The sequence below is a fragment of the Ipomoea nil genome, unplaced genomic scaffold (genome assembly GCF_001879475.1).
Source record: "Ipomoea nil cultivar Tokyo-kokei standard unplaced genomic scaffold, Asagao_1.1 scaffold0418, whole genome shotgun sequence".
Taxonomy (NCBI): domain Eukaryota; kingdom Viridiplantae; phylum Streptophyta; class Magnoliopsida; order Solanales; family Convolvulaceae; genus Ipomoea; species Ipomoea nil.
Genome location: NW_017616846.1, coordinates 37,484 through 60,967, shown reverse-complemented (window position 1 = coordinate 60,967; position 23,484 = coordinate 37,484). Strand labels below are relative to the sequence as shown.

The 23,484-nt window shown below is 36.7% G+C and overlaps 3 protein-coding genes across 4 annotated transcripts; 1 reads left to right on the top strand and 2 right to left on the bottom strand.

Annotated features, from left to right (window-relative positions):
- Positions 1-104: 104 nt before the first annotated feature.
- On the bottom strand, positions 105-1,621 carry LOC109172527 (NAC transcription factor 32-like). Its single transcript, XM_019321685.1, has 3 exons — positions 1,273-1,621; positions 928-1,196; positions 105-830 (listed from the first exon to the last, which is right to left on the bottom strand). The coding sequence occupies exons 1-3, from the start codon at positions 1,463-1,465 to the stop codon at positions 486-488; spliced, it is 807 nt and encodes a 268-aa protein (XP_019177230.1). The 5' UTR covers positions 1,466-1,621; the 3' UTR covers positions 105-485.
- An 8,773-nt stretch (positions 1,622-10,394) lies between these two features.
- On the top strand, positions 10,395-12,914 carry LOC109172525 (psbP domain-containing protein 2, chloroplastic). Of its 2 annotated transcripts, none has more exons than XM_019321684.1 (4): positions 10,395-10,875; positions 10,975-11,130; positions 11,880-12,188; positions 12,750-12,914. In XM_019321684.1, the coding sequence occupies exons 1-3, from the start codon at positions 10,492-10,494 to the stop codon at positions 12,186-12,188; spliced, it is 849 nt and encodes a 282-aa protein (XP_019177229.1). In that variant the 5' UTR covers positions 10,395-10,491; the 3' UTR covers positions 12,750-12,914. The 2 variants fall into 2 exon arrangements, with proteins under 2 accessions (XP_019177229.1, XP_019177228.1); XM_019321683.1 differs by having other exon boundaries at positions 12,280-12,795.
- On the bottom strand, positions 12,751-23,287 carry LOC109172522 (translation factor GUF1 homolog, chloroplastic). The gene is made up of 22 exons (XM_019321679.1): positions 22,912-23,287; positions 22,667-22,843; positions 21,756-21,842; positions 21,274-21,330; positions 21,019-21,084; positions 19,860-19,922; positions 19,362-19,406; positions 19,035-19,135; positions 17,789-17,885; positions 17,458-17,529; positions 17,215-17,369; positions 17,048-17,105; positions 16,862-16,942; positions 16,682-16,768; positions 15,798-15,869; positions 15,577-15,711; positions 15,308-15,381; positions 14,918-15,005; positions 14,756-14,833; positions 13,870-13,945; positions 13,495-13,535; positions 12,751-13,067 (listed from the first exon to the last, which is right to left on the bottom strand). Exons 1-22 carry the CDS (start codon positions 23,152-23,154, stop codon positions 12,972-12,974), a joined length of 2,049 nt encoding a protein of 682 aa, XP_019177224.1. The 5' UTR covers positions 23,155-23,287; the 3' UTR covers positions 12,751-12,971.
- Between the last annotated feature and the right edge of the window lie 197 nt (positions 23,288-23,484).

The window sequence follows — 23,484 nt, the reverse complement described above, 5'->3', positions numbered from 1 at the left end:
ACATCTTCCTAACAATCCTTCTTTTTTAAAATTGTTGGTTTTACGGTTACAGGATAGCTGAACGGGCCAATCAATATAACCTTAAAATAAAAAGGGAAAATTAGGAGCGAAAGTTGACAAAATAATTGCAATAGAATAGAATTTTAAACATGTTACAATCTGTCTACCTTTATACAAGATTTATGTGCCTTTGAAAGCAAAGAAAGAAGAAATTAATAAATTAAGACTTAGGAAAGCTTCCAAACCACCTTGTCTCTTTCCTATCGAATGGATGCCTCAGCAGGGTCCAATTCAAGCAACTGGATTCATGTTCTCTGAAGTCAAACTGTGAATCCCGACCACCGGAGTATACTCTTACAAGGTACCCTACTTGGGGTATCTATCAGGAATTATTTTTGGTTTATAAATTAAAGAATGAATTGAGTGATACTTGGCTAAATTAAACGAATTGTTGTGGAGAATGGAGATGTTTGTGTTTAGGACTACTACTGCGATGGAAAGAGCATGTCTGGGAAAGAATTGAAGTGTTCATTGAATGGGTCGCCGGCGGGGAAGGCTGCCATGAAATTGTTCAGCTGAAAATCGAGGTCATCCCATCCTGAACCGCTCTGGACTTCCTTGTCCGGCGAAGACAGCATTTGGTCCGAGGAGGAGCTTGAGTCTGTGTGCCAATGCAAGTACTCACTCTGCGGTGGCGCTAACATCTCATTTGGTGAAAATCCGGTGATTTTGGGCTTCTGGTCGTCGGCGATTTCCCCGGCGACGACATTCTCATACTTTTCAAGAATGCCTTTCTTGTTGTATATCCGGCATAGAACCCAGTCATCAAGCTGTAGCATTATTATGCATAAATTATTAGATTATAAGTCGGGTTTAAGAAAAACGACAGATTCATTTGCTATATAGAATGAATATTGTTGTGTGTACCCTCAGATTGTGTCCCTTGCCGGCGGACCGGTCGACGTTAGCGAGACGGTACTCGTGCATTATCCAGTTGGTCTTTATTCCTCTGGGAGCTTTTCCGGCGTAGAAAACTAGGGCTTTCTTTATCCCCTGTGCCTTGCCGACGAGCTTATCGGCTCCGGTTGCCTTCCAGTAACCCAACCCGGCTGCCCTGTTCGGCCGCGAACCGTTGGGATACTTCCGGTCCCTCGGCGAGAAAAAGTACCATTCTTTTTCGCCGTACAACGCCATCTCTGCATCAAATTAAAATTAGTATCAGAACAGAACAGAACCCAACAAATTTACCGGGAATGGGTAGCAGCAGTTTACCGGGAAGTTGCCATGGGGCAAACTTGTAGAGATCAATTTCGGCGATAACGGGAACGGAGATGGGCTGGGAAGCGCACTTCCGGCAGAGATAGTGAAGCACCAGTTCGTCGTCGGTGGGGTGGAATCTGAACCCCGGCGGAAGAAAGTCCAGTTCAGGCCGGCGATTATTCTGGATTCCACCACCAATATTCATCTTTCTTCTGGATCCCTTGAATATCCTCTGTTGAGGTGCAGAATCGTCTAAATTCCCTGGCTTTTTGCTTTTCGGTTTTGTTGTGTTGAGTAATGAGTAGCAGTGATGGTGAAAGGAAGAAGATCAGAAGGCTTCTGGAAGGACTGAGGCAAAGATGTGAGGAAAACAGATATTTATAAGCAGAAGCGTATGTATGTATATACAGTGGAAGAAACAGTAGTGTGAGTAAAGTTTAATATAATCTATCTGATTGATTAAAATAATGATTGTGTGTTGGTCAAAAATGAAAATTTGTTGGTTATGTTGTGGGGAATGAATTGAATGCTTTGCTTTGCTGGGATGGTGTTGTACATGTATGACCGCCGTCGTGGCGTCGTTGAATGAAGGCGGAGAAGGGCGGATGGTGACCGGTGACGGCGACATCTTACGCCATCCTCCTCCTCCGTGTGGTGGTTTGGTTTCGTCACTGCTCCCGTCATCTCTTTTGGATTCAGCAGACCCCGCAACTGACCTGTTTACTTTCCTGCTCCCTTCCATATTCTACCTTTAGCATCACGTTAAGCCAATCTCAATTTTTACAATTTTTTTTTAGATATATATATTAAGAGTCTGTTTGGTAAATGACTGTTAGCTATTAGCTGATTAGGTTAATTAAATGGTGTAACTAGTTGATAACATTGATAACATTAGTTGATTGTAGAAAGATGTTTAGTAAATTGGCTGATAGTTGTTTGATATAATTTCTTTTCTAAAAAAGTTAATTGAAAAAGTTGTTTTGAGTAGTTTTTTGAATTTTAACATTTTGGAGTACAAAAAGTTAATTAACTAAACACTTATATTGATTTTTAAACCAAGTCAAACAACTAATAGTGGTCAAATAAGTCAAAATTAACCTATAGACTAACTTTAGTTTATGGCTTATGCTAAATTAAATTCTATGATGATGAGGTAAATTGTAAGTCATTCTACTTTTATACGTACGTGCACTCTATACATAAAATGATTGATTGAATCAATTGATCTAATGGCATGAGACAATTTTTACAATTTCTTTTTGTGAGTTTAAGTTTGAATGTGAATTTTGTAAACTAAATAAAAATATAAAAAACAATAAAAGTTTGGCTTGGGAATCTGGGGTAAAGCAACTCGCAATTTTACCTTCTCTAGCAATTTTTGAGCAATGTGGGCTTAAAATTAGTATGGGGGCAAACATAATATATCAAAAAATAAAAAATAAAAAATCAATAAAAGTGTGTTGCAAACACTTTGACCCTACGAGTGTGTGGGGGTAAGGGAGTACGAATAAATCTGAAGCGCACGAGAGAAAACATTTATGTTATAAAACTAACATGTCTCTAAAATGTTTTTGTATATATAGTGGTGCAAACCCACTTTCCAAACCATTGTGAGACAAGTGTTTTTACAAAGTCTTTCCACTTTTATTTTTCAATTCAAATGTGTCTACTTTGAGAATCAATTTTTCATTTATACATTACCTGTTTTGAGCGTACAATATATCCATCTTTTTGTCTCACTACGAAATACCCGAATCTACTTTTACCTGACCTAAATTGAAAATGGATCTCACATATATTTGTACCACAAAATAACCACTTAAATGTCATTTTATGCTTAAAATTCGCTTCAAAATTAAACATATACACCATTTTTTTTAACTCCAAATATGATACTCCGTAATATTTTGGTGTGCATCCATGATGCAAGATGAACCATGGTTAATACTATAATTTGTTGGTGTTAGCCAGAATAAAACTCGTGACATCTATGTATCCGAGTCATGTTTCACCTAATTGATGACGACCTCTTTAGGACTTTTAGCTATAATTTTATAGTTTAGCATCTTTGTGCATACTTCTTTTATTTAATATAGACACAAAAAAACATTATTTTCTTTGTAAGTAGAAAAACAAAAATCATGTTTCTAATGGTATGAAGTGACTCTCCCAAATGAGAAGTCATCATGAATTTGAGCCTCATGAGAATCGATATTGACTCTTTGTGCTTCAATAAGTTAAGAAACTAGTTATGAACATATACTACATTATAACAGAGTTTATAGTACTCAACAAAAATAGTGGCTCCCAATTGGTTTGTGGTCAACTCAACGACTTTCCTTCATGTTTACTTCTCAACTTTCGTTGGGATTTCATCGTCTTTTGACTATTATTTTTAAAGTAATATTATATATACTCTCTTATCATATATTCTTATAGATTCAAAAATAAAAAGTTTATTATATTATAATTTTTCAAGATATGTAGGAAATGATAAGAATTTTATATTATTTTAAAAAATAGCATAATTTAATGAGTCATAAATAGCAATTTTATCTCAATTATTATTGTGTAATGTTATACACTCGCATCTCCAACTGTGGAGTTTTTTTTTTTTTTTTTTTTTTTTTTTTTTTTGCTCAAGAACATGTAGGAAATAAAGAGAGAGAACGGAAAAGATTAAAAAAAAAGTTAGTCAAGATGGCCACCAATGCATGTACTACATTCATTCGCTGGGCGTTACTGGTATGCGAGATGCAATGCATGCTAACTTGCCAATTTTTTTTTTTTTTTTTATAATTTCGCAGGCTTACAAAAAAATCTAAACTCCTACAACATATCCTAATTCATCCAAGAAAAATAATTGTTCATAATTTGAATTTATCCATTTATCTTCTATGAATAAAATTACAAAATGTGATGAAAGTTTTACTTCATGGAAGTTATATATCATTTAATTTCCGAGCTTATAATTTAAGTTCCATGCATGTGTTTGACAATGGCATATATGAAGGAATGTTGACAAAAAAATGTATGGACGCGGTTTGAGGTTTATGTGAGGAATGAGGAGTCAGCTGATGTCATCTTTTGACATTAGCATGATAACGTATTCCATGACAGTAGTTGTCTAGTTGATGTCACATCTTTTGTTACATATATACTTACATTAAATTCTGAAACTTCTATGGATAAAATATTGACTTGCATGCATGCATTTCCTACGTGTATATTATTGTTATTCGACCTGATATCCTTTTGAATTTGTAATTAAACTAAATAAATCATGTTTGGTAAATGGCTGTTAGTTGATTGTGTTAATTAGAGAATATAACTAGTTGATAACATTAGCGGTTGTAGAAAAGTGTTTGGTAAATTAGTTGTTAGCTGTTTGGTATAATTTCTTTTATGAAAAAGTTGTTTGGGATAGTTTTTTGAATTTTAGCATTTTAGAGTTACAAAAAGCTAATTAACCAAACATTTATATTGATATTTTAACTAAATCAAATAATTAATAGTGGTCAAATAAGTCAAAGTTAGCCTATAAGATAATTTTTTATCAACCGGGGCCAAAACTAAAAATAATTAAAGGTTACTATCGTCCATATCTCAAACAAAGTCAGTCAAAAGTTTTTCTTCTTTAAAAATAATATTACAAATACAATAAGTGATAATAAGATTTTCTTGTAAAACAAGAAAACGAGTTGAAAGCAACCACAAGGGGTGTATTGCGACAACATGTCTCCGCATATAAATCCATAGGTCCCAGTGGCTGACTTAATTAAACCAATATTGAAAAAGTATACACCCCTTTCAAAACCATCCAACTTATAGTTGACTGTAATATACAACGTACCAAATTTGCTTTTGCATGCTTCCATTTGTGAGCATATAACCATTAATGTGTATCCAACTATCAGCTTAGGCTTTTAGTTGAGATGGAGCACATGCTTCAATTTGGTATCAGAGCCAGGTATTACGGTTTACCGGTCCACGTGTTGCTTGGAACCCACTGCACACGTGAGGGGGCGTGTGAGCATATAACCATTAATGTGTATCCAACTATCAGCTTAGGCTTTTAGTTGAGATGGAGCACATGCTTCAATTCCATTTACCTTCCTGTAAATTCCCTTTTTGTTTATTTATTTTTCAAAACGACAGCTTTATTACATTCATTTTATATTCGAAATGATTGACGATTAAATTTATATATATATATATATATATATATATATATATATATATTTTGTTAGATATGGTGTTTGAATTGAGTGATTATTGGTGTGTAATTAGGTTTACGTCAACAATATGCAAGTGCATATTTGTTTCACTGATGTGGCTCTAATGCTAAATAATACAAACACAACATTTAATTATATCATTAAAATTACAGAGTAACTCATAAATGTAAATTTGAATAAGTCTTAAATATTGGATCAAATTATCATCAGTAACGTAACATGTGTAGACCACATCAGTTAGGGTTGAACAATATAAAGTGGTTGGCTTACTCTATTGCAAAAAATTATAATAAATAATATAAAGAATTATAAGCACTACATAAATCAGTCTAAGTTACTCATAATTTTTTAAAACTTTAAAAAAAATAGAGTGAGTTCTAATTCTCATTTGGTAGTCTTGGAATGCAATATAGGCCCAATGGCCCAACAAATCATGTCATGGTTTGGGCAAAAAAAATTTTAAAAGCAATGTTCTGATTTTGCAATGGGCTCATACTCATAGTTTAGTGACAAATTCCATTTTAACGAAGAGTGTTTTTTCTTTTCTTTTTTTTTTTTTTGAAATAAAAAAACAATGAAGAGTGTTGTTAATTTTACTTTTTTACAATATTGATGGTGTCATGAGACTTGGGGGTCTATTTTATTAGGAAGGTTTTATTTCAATAAGGGGTCTTTTTGGGTTAAAGAGGTGAAGGAGGCATGACAACCCAAGACAATTGGGGGTGAAGGATGCATGGCGGCTCAAAGAGGTGGTAAGGAATTAAGGAAGGCATGTGGTCCAAAGAGGTGGTAAGGAAGGTATGGTGGCCCAAGGAGATGGTAAAGAAGGTGTGGTACCCGAAGGAGGTAGTAAGAAATGCATGGTGGCCTAAGGAAGTAGTAAAGAAGACCTAGTTGCCCAAGGCGATGGGAGGTGAAGAAGGCATGCATGGTCCAAGGCAATGGGGGTGATGGAGACATGGCTGTCCAAGGCGATGAGAGGTGAAGAAGACATGGTCCAAGGCAATGAGGGTGATGGAGACATGGCTACCCAAGGCAATGGGGTGAAGGAGGCATGGTGGCCTAAAGCAATGAGAAGGAAGGGGGGCAGGGGTGAAGGAAGCATGACAACCTAAAGGTGCGAGTAGGGAAGGCCTTGTCGGCCCAAGTGAGGAGAAGGAAGTACGGGTTACCGTCGTGGGGGGTAGAACTGTCTCTGATCGACTACTGGCTGGCTAGCAAGGGCCAAGTGCCCCCAACATCCCCACCCTGTCGAGGGGCATAGCGGAAGGTGTACGGCAGAGGAATGGGGCATAAAGAAGTAGAGAAATGGGGGTATGCATGGGCGTACAAAGGTGCGCATGGGCATATGCAGACACACGTACACAAGAGGCGAGGGGGAGAAGAGGGAGTGTGCTAGCGACATGGGGCATGAGCGTGCAGTGTTGCAAAAATCGCGCCTAGGCGCCGATTAATCGGCGTCTAGTCGCTAGGCGGTCGGCCTCCTAGGCGATCCCCAAGCGCCTAGAGGGCGCCTAGTGATTTTTTCAACATTTTGAGCGTGTGTTGTAAAAGGCAAGAGAGAAAAGAGATATGTGGATGGTGAGCAAGGGAATTAAGTAACTCAGATTCATACACTCGGCAAGACGTGGAAAGGTTTTCATCACTATAAAAAGCCACCCTTGTTTCTTAATTAGGACATCACTTGTCTATTTACTACGTCCCTCCTAAATCAAGTTTGTGGTCCTAACTCTCAAGCACAATGATTCGATTCTCCACCAGTACAATATTATTCCTGGCTTAATGACTTACTAAGTTACTAATAGAGCCACTATGTGTACGGCAATTGAGAGAGTTATGAACCGCTATTGGTGGGGAACTGGCAATAGTCAAGGAATACATTGGAAAGCATGGGACAAATTGTGTATCCCAAAGAAGCTTGGCGGACTGGGCTTCAAAGATCTGAGGGCGTTCAATTTGGCCATGTTAGGGAAACAAGCATGGCGCTTACTTACCAAGCCAGAATCTTTGGTTGCAACGGTTTATAAAGCCAGATATTACCCCAGGGATTCGTTTTATGAGGCAGAAGTGGGAAATAATCCTAGCTTTTGCTGGCGAAGCATTATGGCAGCAAAGAGCCTGATTTGTAGTGGTGTCAGGCGCAGGATTGGGAATGGTAACGACACATCAATATGGGCACATCCATGGATACAGGATGAACAGGAACCTATGATACAAACGGACATGCCTGTGCAATTAGCAGATGGGAAAGTTGTGGGGTTGATTGATCAGGATACTGGTACGTGGGATCACTCAATTCTCACTGATTTGTTCCAACCTATAGATGTGGAGAATATAGAGAAGATACCTATTTCCCCAGGATATGACGATTCATGGTATTGGCACGGGGACCCAAAAGGAACCTATTCGGTCAAGAATGGGTACAGACGCATTGTGGGAAATTATGAGCCTAATAATGGATCTTTTGATAAATGGCTCGCCCTGTGGAGCCTAAAATCCCACCCAAATGGAAAACTTTTCTATGGAGAGCAATTAGTGATATCCTCCCAACCACTGCAAATTTGATTATAAAGAGAGTGGAAGTGGACCCAATTTGTGCTATGTGTGGAAATGTTCAAGAGGATACTATGCATGCCTTAGTGTAGTGTGATTTTGCGAAAGCCATTTGGGAACGATCTAGCCTTCCAATCCCCAATATTGTGACGAATGTTTTTCATATTTGGTTCTCTGAGCTCCTAAATGTTCTAGACTCTAATAGAATGTTATATGCAACAGCAATCTTATATCATGTTTGGAGAGCACGGAATGGAGCGGTATGGGATGCCGTTATGCCACGGCCCACGAAACTCCTCGCCACGGTCACGGCAACCGTGGAAGCTTGGCGCAACACACGGCTGCCGCCCCAGCCCGTAGCACAGCTGCAACAACATACTCACACGATGGCACAACCCCACAACACGGCGACGCAACTACGCGGGATATGCCACGTGGATGCCGGCTACCTCCACGACTCCGGTGTGGCAACGGTGGGGGCGCTCTTACTCGATGCAGATGGCGGGTACGTGGCAGCATTCAGTGCCCCCCTTCCAACTTGTTTTTCACCACTCATGGCAGAGGCGCTTGCGTGCAAAGAAGCGTTATCATGGCTTAAAAACCGGGGTGAGACGTCAGTACATCTATACACAGATTGCCTATCGTTGCAACGATATCTTACTGCACCCTCATCTTCAGTTCGTTCGTATGTTGGTTATGCCCTTGATAGCTGTAGGTCTATTGCAGCTTCGTTTAATTCTTGTTCTTTTAATTTCATTCCTAGAACAGATAATTATTTAGCTCATGCGTTAGCATCTGCTGCGTTCCAGCAACCTACTATTTTGTATTGGGATCTATCCCCACCTGACATTATTGCAGCATTTTACTAATAGAAGCACCATGAAAATTTCAAAAAAAAAAAGTTACTAATAGAGCCTTAGTATTTTATTTTTTGAGCCATTATTTCAGGCATTGTGATTTAAACTCTTGGATTTAAAAAAAAAAAAAAAAAAAAAAAAAAAAAAAAAAAAACAACAACAACAACAATAATTGATGGAGAAAAATGCATTTACCTTATATATTTAGAATATAAACTTTATTAATTTATGAATTCTGATTGAACAAATTGCACTTTTGGTCCTGTGAGTATTAGGGTACTGACAATTTGAGTACGTGACTTTCAAAACTCCCAATTTAAACCTTTAACTATGCAATTATTGGCAGATTTGGTCCTCCGGGCCAAATTGCCGGCCAAATGTTGCCGGAAAAATGTAAAGATTTTTAAATTGTTTATTTATGGGGGCAAAATGGTCATTTCATATCACTTTCTTCTCCTCCCTTTTACCTCCTGGCCGGAATTGCACTTGCTGGACTATTCTGCTCAAATCCACCTTCGTGAACAACTTTTAATTAATCATCTTGAGATAAACTTTTAATTACATGCTATGATTTTTAATTAAACTTTTGCAGCGTTGTTCTAATCCTTCTTCTAGAAGCGTGTGGAAGAACCATGAACCAGGTTGACAATCTTGATGCCTTCGCAAGAATCCGACGAGGCGGCGGGTGATCTGGATCTAGGCCTGATGAATCGGTGACGCCCGTCGAAGGAATCGGAAACGTGGTGTCTCTCCCGGGCATGCCGCTCATGGGGGCCAATGATTTGCTTTTTTTTTTTTTTTTTTTTTTTTTTTTCTGCTACTTCAAATATGAGTCTTTGTGCGTTCAGTCTATTCTTGCCAATCAGTTCTTAAACATTGATCAAGTGGATTGGATCTTTGAGCAGAGTAGTCTAGAGGTCATGAGGCAAGTTTTGCAATTCCGGTCAGCAGGTGCAAATTTATAAACACAGCCATGCCCAAATCCATCCAACGGTGGTCGATCTGGATTTGATTCTCCGACGGCGGCTTCAATTGCAGGAGAGGAAATGGGTTCGAACAGAGCTTCTGATTTACCAAATTATTTCCTAATTTTCTAGTAGCTGAACAAAGAATGATACTAATTAATTAATTAATCTTGTATAATCCAAATTATTTCCGTCATTGCAAATAAATTAATGGATGCTTGGAGGTGGCAATTTTCGGCCATTGCTGCAAAGGAAGAAGAAGAAGGGCGAAGAAGAAGGAAGGGGAAGGAAGAAGAATACCGAAATGACTATTTTGTCCCCATTTATAACTAATTAAAAATGGTATATATATTTTTCCGGTGAAAATTGGCCGGTGATTTGGCCGATAGGACCAAATCTGCCAATAATTGCATAGTTAAAGGTTTAAATTGAGAATTTTAAAAGTCACGTACTCAAATTGTCAGTACCCTAATACTCACATGACCAAAAGTGCAATTTGTTCATTCTGATTACTTAAAGTAGCAAGGTTGAGGATGTGAGATAGACGTCAAAGACTGAGAGCTCAGACTCCTGAGAGACAGGGGAGTTTCTCTTTTCAAATCTCCAATTCGTTGTTTAATGGCAGGTTTGATATATCGGGCTGCCCAAATGTCAGTTTGCGGATATGGGTATACGCTCTTCATCTCTCAATTTCCACCACATAAGCAGCAGACCCAGAAGAGAGGAAAAGGGCAATCCTTTGGGCATAGACGTCTCTTCAATTTCTCTGCCATTTCTTCTACCAGCATTGAGACTCATAATTCGATTCCCGTTTCCGTGAAAGCGCTGGCGTCGATTGTTCTGAGTAGAAGGTTGCTGGGCATCTCCGTTTTAGCTGCTTCGCTTCTACCCAGCTGCTCTGAAGCCATTGAAGGAGGAGGAGGAAGAGAGGAGTTGGAGCTCGAAAGGTACACCGACCCAAAAGATGGTTTCACTTTTCTCAGACCCTCTTCTTGGATTAAGGTTTATATCTTCTGTACTTACTTGGATTTTTGGTTCTGGTTGCAAGTGATGTTTGAGATTGTAAAATAATCTGACTTGATAGATGTGTGAGTTTGGTAGGTTGATAAAGCTGGAGCTACTGTTCTCTTTGAGGATTCGAGCAAGGGATCCAACAATGTTGGGGTTGTGGTGAGCCCTGTGAAGATCACCGGCCTAAGTCAATTTGGAACTCCTCAGTTTGTGGCAGAAAAACTCATCCAGGCCGAACGCCGAAAGGTTGGTTCCTTCTTTCTGATTTGGTTGTGGTTAATTTGTGTGATCTTTTATCTAACAAGCTCTTTAGGCTGTTAACTTGTACAAATAAGGAGTGGTTTCATATGATATAACTGCCATTCATCATAACAGTTAGAGAATGCAGATGATTTGGTAGTAAAAAGCAGGGATGATATGGTTGTAAAGAAGCTTAAATCTAGATATGAATGGTTAATTCATTTTCAACATGTGTTTAAGTGAGTGTGTCAAATGTTCACTTGTGTGCTCAATGCTCACCTTCTCTAGAACTAGTCTTTGACTCTTTGGCCTGTTTGGTAACATAGTTAGCTTATCAGTCAATTTTGGCTTATTTGACCATTATTAGTTGTTTGACTTGGTTAAACAATCATATGAGTGTTTGATTAATTAGCTTTTTGTAACAACTTATTGCTCTAAAATACTAAAATTCAAAAAGTTGTTCAAAGTAGCTTTTTCGATCAGCTTTTTCAGAAAGTCATTTTGCATGTAATCAGCTATCATCTAAGAGCTAATTTACCAAACATTTTTCTACAATCAGCTAATGTTATCAGAAAATAAGATCTATTGAATGTGTGGAAACAATTTTGCAATAGCATTGATCAACGAGGTTGTATGCTGCCATTTTAAGTTGCCTTGAGCGATCTCCTCCACATCTCTGTGCTCCATCTTTTTTATCTGCAGCTAAATCTTGATTTGTGCTTTAGTGTCGCTTAATTTATGCCATTCTCCACCAGGAAAGCACCGTAGGTGCTGAATTGGTTGCAGTATCTGAGAGGTTAGGGAAGGGAGGCATTGAAGTTTACGAGTTTGAGTACAAAGTGGATAGCTCCAGGGGGGGAATGAAGAGGGTGTTTTCTGCTGCTTTTGTGTTATCTAAGAAGCTGTATCTTTTGAATATTACTCACTCTGATGGATTAGAAAATCCACTGGACCCAGATACGCGAAAAGTCTTGGAAGAGGTTCTTCATTCCTTTGACGTTGATCAACATCAATATGCATTCTTTTGCTCCCCTGATTCATCCTGTCTTCCTCTGGTTGTATAGGTTTGTATACCTCTGTATTGCCCTTATCAATAATTTACTATGGCGTAACATAACTACGAAGTAAATGACTCACCCATTCTCTTGTTTTCAGGTAAGAATTTCTTGTGCCAATAAACAAAGTACAAAATTGCTGGCAATGGCCCTCTGGCACGGAGGTTCACTATATCTGTTTACTGCATTCCATTGATTTATAGGACATGTGGAATTACCTCAACCCAAACCCATTTAGAAACTTTTGTTTTTCAAGAGCAACCCTTTACCAATCCTTGAGATTGCATCTATTTACTTGCTGTTTTGATGCTATTTTTGGGGGTGGGGTGACAAGAGAAACCTGCAGCCACTACCTGAGGGTATGTACTAGGGTAAACTCGTCTTGTGACCCTAGCCGGCAAAAGACCACAAAGAGGGTGTTCTGATGCCTTTTTTGTTTTCAACATAATGCTGTTACTCTCTTGTATTTTAGCATTTTATGGTGAATAAGAAACATAATGATGTTATGATGTAATTACAGTAGTGTAAGGTGTTGGGAAAGATAATGAGGGTTTCTTGCTTCAATTTCAGATTAGGATGAAAAACATTTCAGTTACAAAAATGCTGTTTGTATTTACATCAAATTTCCAATCCATGAAGCCTGCCATATGATGTACATGAATCTTTGCTTGATCACCAAGAAGATATCTGATGCCTTTTACAATTTGGTTGTGTCGAAAAAATATGAAGAAAAAAGAATTTTACAAGAAGATGGGCACTGATTCTACATCGCCCTCCGCTGCACTGATGCAATCATAGGACCTCTTTCTCAAGTTTGAGAACTGCCATAAATGCTTCCTGAGGTACATCAACTTTACCAATTGACTTCATTCTTTTCTTCCCCTCGGCCTGTTAGTGATAGCAATGTCAAGCATGATTCAGAGATTATAAAATAAAAAATGAAACCCTCATTATGAGATTGGGTAGGAATGTAGGATCATACTCCATGGGTCTAAAAGTAATGTGTGCAGTAAAATTTCAAAGGTTTAAAGCTTTGAAATATGAATGTATGTAAAATAGCTTGGAATGATGTCTTCCATGTTATTTTACTTTGAAGACAACATGATATCACTATTCAAAAAGAAATCTTTGAACTTCAAAAAGAAAGGAGACATAAAAACGAAGGGAGTGTTCTTGTTCTGCATTATATTTGAGATTTCTTTAGCAGCTAATTTGCCACCTATTAGTAGTTGTAATAAGGTTGGTATGGTTTAAACTTAATGAGAGAGAAAATATGTCAAAAAGTAAATTAACAGCAAAAAGCAAAAGAAATTACCTGTTTCTTAAGCAACTTCTTTTTTCTTGAAATGTCACCACCTAGAAAAACAAATAAACCATAAGCATTTAGAATCTTAGAAATGAGTGCAAAGCATAGAGTATTGTTGAATTACAATGTAAAATTACCCATAGATTATAGATTATTCATACATACTATCTAGCAAGTTCCTGATAAAACTAAGGATAATAAGTATTGAAGAAAGAGAATTCTAAAAGATGTCAAATATCTCATGCAAAATTGGAAATCACACAAAAATGCTATTAACTAATTTTAGTCATATAATGCCAAAGAAACTCATTTCTTTTGAGGAAAATTGATCTTTATGAAGCATCTTTCAAATGCTCCAAGGAATGTTCCTATAAACTATTTTACCATAGCACTTGGCAAGAACATCCTTCCTGATAGCAGACAAAGCCTCACTGGCAATGACTTTGGAGCCTATGCATGCCTGCCATGAAATACCGAAGAACATGGTGAATTACTAGATCGTAAGCAAAAAGATGAAAAGATACAACATGGACAAGATTTTTAATGCACAAAATAAAACCTTTCCACATAGTGTAGCATTTCAGTAGGAACCATGACTCAGGTACCATTAGCATGTATGGCTAATTGGCTATGCCTTCAATACAGGCACACTAAACTTTTAGAAAGTTCTGACTCATTCTAGAGGATCCCTACGTAAAGTTCCCAAGAAAATGAAAGTGCTGATAAAAGTAGATAGCTTCAATTATATGATAGCACAGGCTCGGTGTCTTTATTTGGCAAGCTGGGAATCTTAGCCTTAATAATGGCTGGCTTAATTGCTACATTTATGACTAGATTAAATTGAGAACCTAAGATTTATCTTGGCAGTATATAAGTGGGTTGAGATGAGCACCTTATATCACCCAATTACCATGTCTTTCTGCTGGTCGGGAGTAAGTTTCTTGGATCTTTTATCCTAATTTAGTAGTAACATTTTCACAATAACCTAGAGACAGGAATCTCACATTCACCCCGATAACTGTATAAGAATTGCACAGGACCTATTCATTCTAGATTGATCACAAAAAAGACTATGCTTGTTTCATGAAGTTCCTGGGCATAATTTATTTTGTCAGGAGTTGCTTCCTTTGACACATATAAGCATGATAGATGGCCTACATGATTTTGCCTTACACCGAAGGAAAGCAGCAAATTTTAGTAAAGGCAATGCAAAGTCAAATTTCCACTCTTGTTCCACAAGCAAATGAAAAAGGTCAAGTGCTGTTTTTACCTGGATTGGAACTTTAAACATTTGTCTAGGTATTAGTTCTTTCAGCTTTTGAGTCAAGGCCCTTCCCACTCCATATGCCTGAAATGTAGAAGGAATATATTTGCAGCAATCAATAGGTAACCATTAAGCTAAAGTCTCAGAATATATTTTCAGCTTTTGTACCTTGTCCTTGTGCACAATAGTTGACAAAGGTTCCACAGGGTCACCATTAATAAGAATATCAAGCTTTATCAAATCACTTTCTTTGTATCTGGCAATAAGAACGAAGAAAAAAAAAAGAGAATGAAGTCTGAATTGGTATCAAAAGCACTCTTCATACTGACTAAAGGGTTTAGTCATAGAAACAATCTTAGAAAACGGAGGTAAGATTGGGTAATGTTTTTTCCCCAATACTGTGCAAATCATAGGCATTTATCTTTTATGTAGTTATAGTCATAAAGAAGTCAGTTGTACTCCATACTTTATTAAAGCCAATACCTTACAAAGAATAACCTTACTTTGCAACAGAAAAAAAGCATCAAGAGAATAAATCATAATAACAGATGAACTCACCCAATAAAATTGTACTCCATGCTAGCATAACCTTTGCTTCTTGATTTCAGTTGATCAAAGAAATCACCAACCATCTATAAAAGAAATTGATACGCTATAGCTGTATGTACTGAAGAAAAAAGCAGTTTGAAGTCGGATTTGGTTTTTTTCTTTTCTTTTTTCTTTGGTGTGTGTGTTTGGGCTGGGGGGGGGGGGGGGGGGGGAGGGGGGCTTATTTACCACTGAAAACTTTAGAAAACACAACAGGCTGACTAACCCCATTGGAATACCTCAGCAAGTGGCAATTCATATATAATTGAAGCTCTATTTTCAGCAATAAATTTCATTTCTTTGAACTCTCCTCTTCTGTCTTGAGCAAGCTCCATTAGTGCACCAATGTATTCTTTTGGAGTGAGCATCTCAATCTATAGTGGAGAAGATGACTAAGGCATTTTGGTTAAGTCACAAGAGAGATTGCATGATTACAAATTTTACAAACTGAATGAGCAACCTTGACATATGGTTCCTCAATTGACTTTCTTTTTCCAGGTTCTGGGAGCAAAGATGGATTTGAACACTCAACCTAAGATAAGATATGATAAGATTGCATGTTAAATAAGACACGGCATAGAAATGAAGTACTTCATGACATTTTGAGAATTGTAACAAAAAGTCTATGCAGATCCAGAAGTTGCAAAACAAACAACAGGATAATATGAAGCAAACTCCCCACCATGACACTCAACTCAAGGTAATTAGTGCCAAAGACCTTATAGTTCGGTGGTATAATTTTGTGACTCTAGGGAAGTCTAAAATTAAATCTCCATTTCCCTCGCACGTGGCCAAAAAATGTTAGTATTTGAAACTCTTAAGCAATTAGAAATCCAGTAATCAGCATTACAATAAGTGTCACTTTTTTACACTATTATTTTTTTCTTCAGTCTCCTTAGCATGAGATGTAACATAGTCTTTCCGCTTTCCGGTTGGATCTAATAAACAAAACCTTTAAACTATACAGTTTAAAGCATTAAAAAAAAAAAAAAAAAAAAAAAAAAAAAAAAAAAAAAAAAAAAAAAAAGATCTTTTTAACTATGTCAGCTGGACTTGATTGTGTACAAACTGGCAAGAACTTCCACAATGGGTGAAAATTAATCTCATGTCCTTTCTTGAAGAACTTATCATATTTTTGTTTAATTTCTATCAAGCCTAATAATTTTGTTTTAGGAGACTGTTTAAGTGATTGGGAGATTCACATATTCATTCTGAAAATTCATATCTACAGCTAGTGCTGTACTGCTGAAAAACATTCTTTACTATGTCTACTGCTATTCTATAATAGTCAGGAGGATGCAAAATAACTCAAACTAAAAAGCTTTCAGGATAAGCAGATATTACAGTATCACCAGTTAGACAGTTGACTTGGTAAACAACACTTGGTGCAGTAGTTATTAGTGACAAGTTGTACTCACGCTCAAGCCTTTCCTGTGACAAAGTATATCATAGGCAGTGTTACAACATAAGATATTAGGTAAAACACAATATCATCACCAACATTATAGATGGCAGTGTTCTCACCTGAACAATTTCCATGTGAAGAAGACCCAAAAATCCACATCTAAAGCCAAAACCCATGGCACTAGAGCTCTCAGGCTCAAACTGTTACACAGGGTATAGATGAAGAAATCCTTATCAATAATGTATTTTAAGAAAATGTAGACTATTGTCTGCAACATTTATTAATAATGTCAGCTCTATATTTACCTTCAATGCAGCATCATTGAGCTGCAATTTCTCTAATGCATCACGCAGTTCAGCAAACCTGTAGTAGTATAAGATCACGAAAAGCAATAATAGTGCCAACCCAACACCATTACTTAATTTGGATCATTTAACTGTATTAAAGAAAAAAGAGCAAGAGCAGAAAATACTGGTCTGCATCAACAGGAAACAAGCCACAGAACACCATTGGCGTAGCCTCCTTGTATCCAGGCAGAGATTGTTCTGCACTTCTACCGTAGTGTGTAATGGTGTCACCCACCCTTGCATCTGCCACAGATCTTATTGAAGCAGAGACGTAACCCACCTGGATTTTAGCTATTTAAGTACATTACTAGTAACATGGGGAAGAAAAGTCCACACAACACCTACAACAAATTTTGAGGCAATCCTACCTCTCCAGCATAAAGCTCCTTTACTTGCATCTGATTGGGAGATAAAACTCCTATTTCATCAACAATATAATCCTGCATTTTACAGATACACAGAGAAGAATCAGCACCAAGAATTTCAAGAATAAATTTGCTAGAAATTAGAAAATGATAAAATAGAAAACAAAATTTTCAAATAGTCTATCATCACTAATCGCTTGAGGTAACTAGTTTGATTTCATCATTTGAGTTAAAGTATATAAAAATTGCAACTACATCAATACATGAGGATATTATTTCCTGTGAATATACTAATTTACAATCAAGATAATATATGAAGCCCGATGCACTCTACCTTCCCACTGGCCATGAAGAGTATTCTGTCACCTTTTTTAATTGTCCCATCAATGACTCGGAAATATACAATAACACCTCGGTATGGATCATAATAACTGCAGAAAGACATATGGACAATAAAATTAGTGGAAATTTATAATAAGTCCAAGGTACAAAATCAGCCAGTTAAGGCATGAAAAAAGACAAACAACAAGGTGTCAAGAGAAATTGAAAGATACACATGAACATAGGACTATAGGAGAAGATATACAAAATAGTGTGAGAAGCAGCTCTAAGAATAGTTCTCATTTCAGAGATGTGAATTACAGTGACAGTTATAGTTCTTGAAATGATATAATGTTTCTTTAACAAACAAGGATGGATGCTTCTATGGGAAACAGATTTGAAGGCAAAGAGCTGCTGTCACAACTAATTGATGCCATCTATCTCATTTATTACATGCACCACACCAGATGTAATTTTAGAGAACTGCATAATTTATTGCCCACTACATGGTTAAAGATGTTAGTAAGAAGGACAATCTGTCCAGCAGTCTAGTAGTGATGTCCGTATGAGTAGTTTAAATGACAGTCAACTAATATTATAGAATTTAAACATGGAGAACAAAAATTAAAGCAAGCAATTCACTTTATGCATCTGGTTTGTTTGACAATTAAGAGCTTGACGCCAAAGTGCTTTAAATGGAATGAATTACAAGATGTGCACACAATTGAAAATAAGCAGTTTTTTACTTCTTTTTTTTTTCATTCAGAAACTCAATATGCTTCACAGACCAGTTCCAATAATAGACACAAACTATTAGTGATCCAGTATTAGTGATCCAGTAGTTGGTGATTACCAGCAATCTGTCAGCGAACATTTTCACAGACATGGTTATAGACAGTGTGTTGGGCCAAAGTCTTCGTTACATGCAAATTGACTGCAAGGACTAAGAGTTCCTAATACTCCCAAACATGCTTTGCTAATTTCATAATTGTAATCTGTTCACTTGCTGACAAAAAAAAATTATTTAAAAGCCTCCTTATACACTCCTCCATTTTTCTTTTCCTCCTTACATGCTCCTTTATCCATTTTTCTTTCTTTATTCTTTAAATAAATAAGAGTATTCTCATCAATCTTTAATTTCATGCTTTAAAAAAATAAAGCAACATTGATTCTTGCTAAATGAAAATGTTGTAAACCAAATATGCAAGTTATCAAACAAATGAATTCCTGTACTTTTATGTGGTACCAAAATCAGATACCTATCAAAAATAAGTGCCCTCAAAGGCCTTCCAGCAGTATTCTGAGGTGGTGGAATCTTTTGAACAATTGCATTTAGTATTTCAGTAATACCAATTCCTTCCTAGAGAAAGGAATACCATGTCAAAAATGGGCTCAATCATATAAATGGAGCATGCACTACATCTTCTTTTTTTTTTTTTAAATAGAGAGAGAACAAGAGAAGTGCAATAGTTTTCCTGTAGCATTATCTCATATGATCAGTCTCATCCCTCTTTCTATGAAATTGAATGTGACAAGTTTTCCCTTGATAGATCAAAATAATGGCAAAACAATAAAATAGAACTAACCTTTGCTGAGCAGAGGATTGCATCGCTACAGTCCAACCCAACAATCTAGGAATGAAGATAAGCTAAGCTGGTTAAAACTGTAAGATTCTAGTGGTGTTAATGTTCAATAACTTGTTTGCTTAGACTGCTTAGTCAGTCATAATCAATTTCAACAACAGGAATCATACCGGTATCATAATTTAACAGAAAGGTTGCAAAGATCATTCAAAGAAAGAAAGAACAACAATAAAAAATAATATGAAGTCCAATTGCAACTTTGCAAGATCCATAACCGAAACAGTAGCAATAATGATAACAACAATAATACGGAGTAATAAAATAATGGAACTCTAACTGAAATCCCCAATCTAGAGCATAATATCAAGGCTGCAGATATTCAGAGGAATTATGCTAATGTGAATCCTGATTATAATTGTGTTCATTTGATACGCATGTAGGATCCTACTATCAACTTACTGAAACAATAGTATTCTATTCTCCTTATCTTTACACACCAACCTCTTCTATTTCTTGAGAAACACGGCTTGGTTCAGCACCTGGAAGATCAATCTTGTTCAAAACCTGCAGAATGCATCACTCAATTCAAATTAACAAAAATGAAGAATGGCACACTGAACAGACAATATATATTATGAAACTGGAAGTATAAAGAAAGTGAGCAGGACACAATGAGCAGTGCACATAACGAATGAATAGCACCATGCACAACAATTGTCTTGAAAATTTTCATTGTTTCCACCACATCTCAACATGCTCTCTAACATGATGCCAACAATACTCCAACGTGTTTTTGAGTTAAAATATGAGTTTTTGGAAAATTAGGGATTGACTCAATTTTATTGTGTTGGTCCATTCCAAGATTTGTCTACTTTGGTTACATGTAGAATTGGTCTAACTCATTTAGAAGATCAAGTGATTGGGCTATTTAATTATTCCCCAATGCAATCCTAAAAGGTATAAACTAATCCCTAAAGTTTGATCTATTTTTTATTTGGATAGAAGAAATAAAGGTGACTATCATATATGATCACAAATTAATATTAAAGATCCTGTATTTGCTGTAATGTGATATCTTATTTTCGCAATGTGCAATATTACTACTTTCTTGTCACTTTGTGTTTCTGATATGTCCATATCTGTCTCTTATTAGTGATTAGCTTCTCTGTATATAAAGGGGCAGTTTTCCAGTTCAGATTATATTCCCCTTAAAAGAAATAGGCCATATATTTATATTAAAAAATACTGCTCAGAACCCCACTCCATCAGCAAAGTTTTGTGTTACAAATTTTTAAAATTTTCAGAACCTCATTGTACATTTGGTAAGTTGATTAAATTGTGCAGTTGAATTATAAATCATGAATCTAAGAATAATTATTAAGTACTTTTCTTGATATGCTACAAAAATGTAATTGCCTTCTGACATTTTATTTCATTCTGACACCAAGCCTATACTTATATATACAGCTGTTAAATAACCTACAAAAAGGCACTTAAAAGTCTGGTGAACTTGACCAACTGTTGGTGGACTTTTCCCAGAACATGACAAAATTATAGAGCCATACAATAGTAAAGGTGAAGCATCTCAAATAATTATTTGCTTAGAAGTGTATTCAGTCAAATTAATCCAATAACAAACCATGGAGTTCTGTCAACATACCGGTATAATCTCAAGATTGTTTTCCAACGCCAAATAAACATTAGCCAGAGTCTGAGCTTCCACACCCTACACAGTATAATCCAACTTCAAAATCAATTGCTGCAAGAAACACATATGGGAATGATAACTAGAATGAAATAACTGTGGCACTTAATAGCAATAATAAGCATCATAGTTCACGAAGTGAGCAACACCTCTCCAGATGATAAATTATCAATTAAGAAGATACCAAGCATAAAGAGGAAAAGATTATACCTGAGAAGCATCTACAACAAGGAGTGCACCTTCACAGGCTGCAAGGGAGCGAGAAACCTGAAATTATTGTCAAATTCATATAAAATAAAAGGAAAAAAAATACACATTTTGAACTTTAAAACAGGAATTCAAATTTATAAAGATTTCTACATGAAAACAAAACAACACAAACTTGTGCAGACAGCCAGACAATGAGCGTTGAGACAATATTTTGTGTCTGCCAATATTGCCATTTATATTACCAAGGGAATGGGTTAATGGTCATTATGGGAGATGTAGAGCAGAGTGCAGGATATATGTAAAAAAAAAAAAAAAAAAATTAAAAAAAGAGGCACCAGGCAACCCTCTTTTGATTGCCTAAAGTTCCTACCACTCACCATTATTAAGGGGATAAATCATCAACAAACATCAATGCAACATTGAAACTTGAAGATAAATACCATGGCAAGTCACCAACTAGCAAGGCACAGTCAGCCACATACCTCATATGAGAAATCTACATGACCTGGAGTGTCAATAAGATTCAGGCAATATGGCTCCCCATTATACATGTAACGCATCCGAGAAGCCTGCAACAAGAGTTAAAAATTAATTCATCTCCTATGTTTGAGAATGATTCTAGGAATAGCAATGGAAGTATCTTTCACATGGTGCAAAGCCATGATCATATGCATGACATTTTGTAGTCCATACAAAAACTCAACTCTAAGTTAAAAGTTATAACTTATTCTTTAGAGTTTCTAAAGGCAGTTTGTATATATATCCAAAGTACTCATAAACCAACGGAGAATAGCCACACCATGGCTTGTCTCTTCCAAACCCCCATGCCCCCAAACCAAAAAAAAAAAAAAAAAAGATATCCCTTATCTCAACCCACTGCTTCATCATTACTTTGTTTCTCTTTCTTCACATAATTCAACAATTACTAAAATTATTTACAGTCTGGAAAACCTTCATATAACACGCACAGAAGGAACCATGTCTGCTGCAGATTACAACATGAGCCTAGGCTCACCAACCATGGTAAGCCAAAAAGCTGTTTAATTAAACTGCAACCAATATTCATTGCCTTAAAAATACATATCCATTAGTCCATTACAACTATAAATAATGTCCGTCAAGACTCGCATAACAACATCAACAAGGGTTTAGATAATACCAACTGTGATCATTATTCATCACTATAAAGTTTATTCTTTTTAAAAAATACATTCATTATACTTGTAAACAATGTTCATCAAGGCTCACATAACTACATTAGCCCGGGTTCACAGTATACCAATTACCAAGTTCATATTCCCTTGAACATTTTTTTTCTAAAACACTAATGCAATTACATGTAAAGGAATTTTCTTCCCTCCCACAAATGGGAGAATTATATGATTATATGAACCTGTAATTTGATAGTGATGCCTCTTTCTCGCTCCAAATCCATGTTATCAAGGAACTGTTCCTTCATATCTCGGCTCTCCACTGTCCCTGTCAGCTGCAGCAACTTATCCGCTAGCGTCGATTTCCCATGATCAATATGCGCTATTATGCAGAAATTCCTTATATTTGATATAGGAACCTACAAACAAATTCATTACAATTACAAAACAATAACAACAACAACAACTAATTGGTAAAATGGCGGACCTTCGAGAGACGGTCTTTGCCGGCGCGGGCGGCGAGTTCGAGGTCAGTGGCTGTGGCCTGGCAGTGGACGCGGAAGTTACGGCGGCGCGTTGAGTGAGCATTGTGTTTCCTCCTGTGGTTTGAGAAGTAGGTGAAGTTGAGGTTGGTGGTGCTGTGGTGGAGGCGGCGGTGCTGGTGTTGGTGGAGCGGAAGATGATAGGATGAGAGAGTGAATTTGGGGCGGCAAAAATTCGCGGTTGCCATTCGAAAGTGTGTAAAGGAATTGAAGTTTGTTTGGGTTTTCGTTATCTTGTCTGGTTTATAGTTATGGTCGTTCTGAGCCACAAGTAAAGGCAGCGGCCAAGAGGTTTTAGGCTATCGTCGGATTTTAAACGTTCTGCTATCAAGTTGTAGTCTAATATACATTTTTTTTCTTAATTTGGTTTGTGTGGCTTAAACAGTCTAGTTTTCCTTCATTCAATCCAAACAAAATATTAAATAATTTGTTTTAAATTTAATGGTGAAATGAGAATGAATTTTGTTCGTTTATAGCAAAAAAATTGGCATGAGATATATATTTAAATGGAAATTGAC

Bases quoted from the DNA above. Each gene is read 5' to 3' on its own strand.
- LOC109172527 (XM_019321685.1), bottom strand. From the start codon at position 1,465: ATGAATATTGGTGGTGGAATCCAGAATAATCGCCGGCCTGAACTGGAC. The intron at 1,197-1,272 runs GTAAACTGCTGC...AATTTGATGCAG, and splicing joins TGCCCCATGGCAACTTCCCG to AGATGGCGTTGTACGGCGAA. The intron at 831-927 runs GTACACACAACA...ATAATGCTACAG, and splicing joins GCAAGGGACACAATCTGAGG to CTTGATGACTGGGTTCTATG.
- LOC109172525 (XM_019321684.1), top strand. From the start codon at position 10,492: ATGGCAGGTTTGATATATCGGGCTGCCCAAATGTCAGTTTGCGGATAT. The intron at 10,876-10,974 runs GTTTATATCTTC...TGAGTTTGGTAG, and splicing joins GACCCTCTTCTTGGATTAAG to GTTGATAAAGCTGGAGCTAC. The intron at 11,131-11,879 runs GTTGGTTCCTTC...ATTCTCCACCAG, and splicing joins TCCAGGCCGAACGCCGAAAG to GAAAGCACCGTAGGTGCTGA.
- LOC109172522 (XM_019321679.1), bottom strand. From the start codon at position 23,154: ATGGCAACCGCGAATTTTTGCCGCCCCAAATTCACTCTCTCATCCTAT. The intron at 21,331-21,755 runs GTATGTGGCTGA...CAATAATTTCAG, and splicing joins ATGTAGATTTCTCATATGAG to GTTTCTCGCTCCCTTGCAGC. The intron at 16,943-17,047 runs GTAAATATAGAG...CCTGTGTAACAG, and splicing joins TCAATGATGCTGCATTGAAG to TTTGAGCCTGAGAGCTCTAG.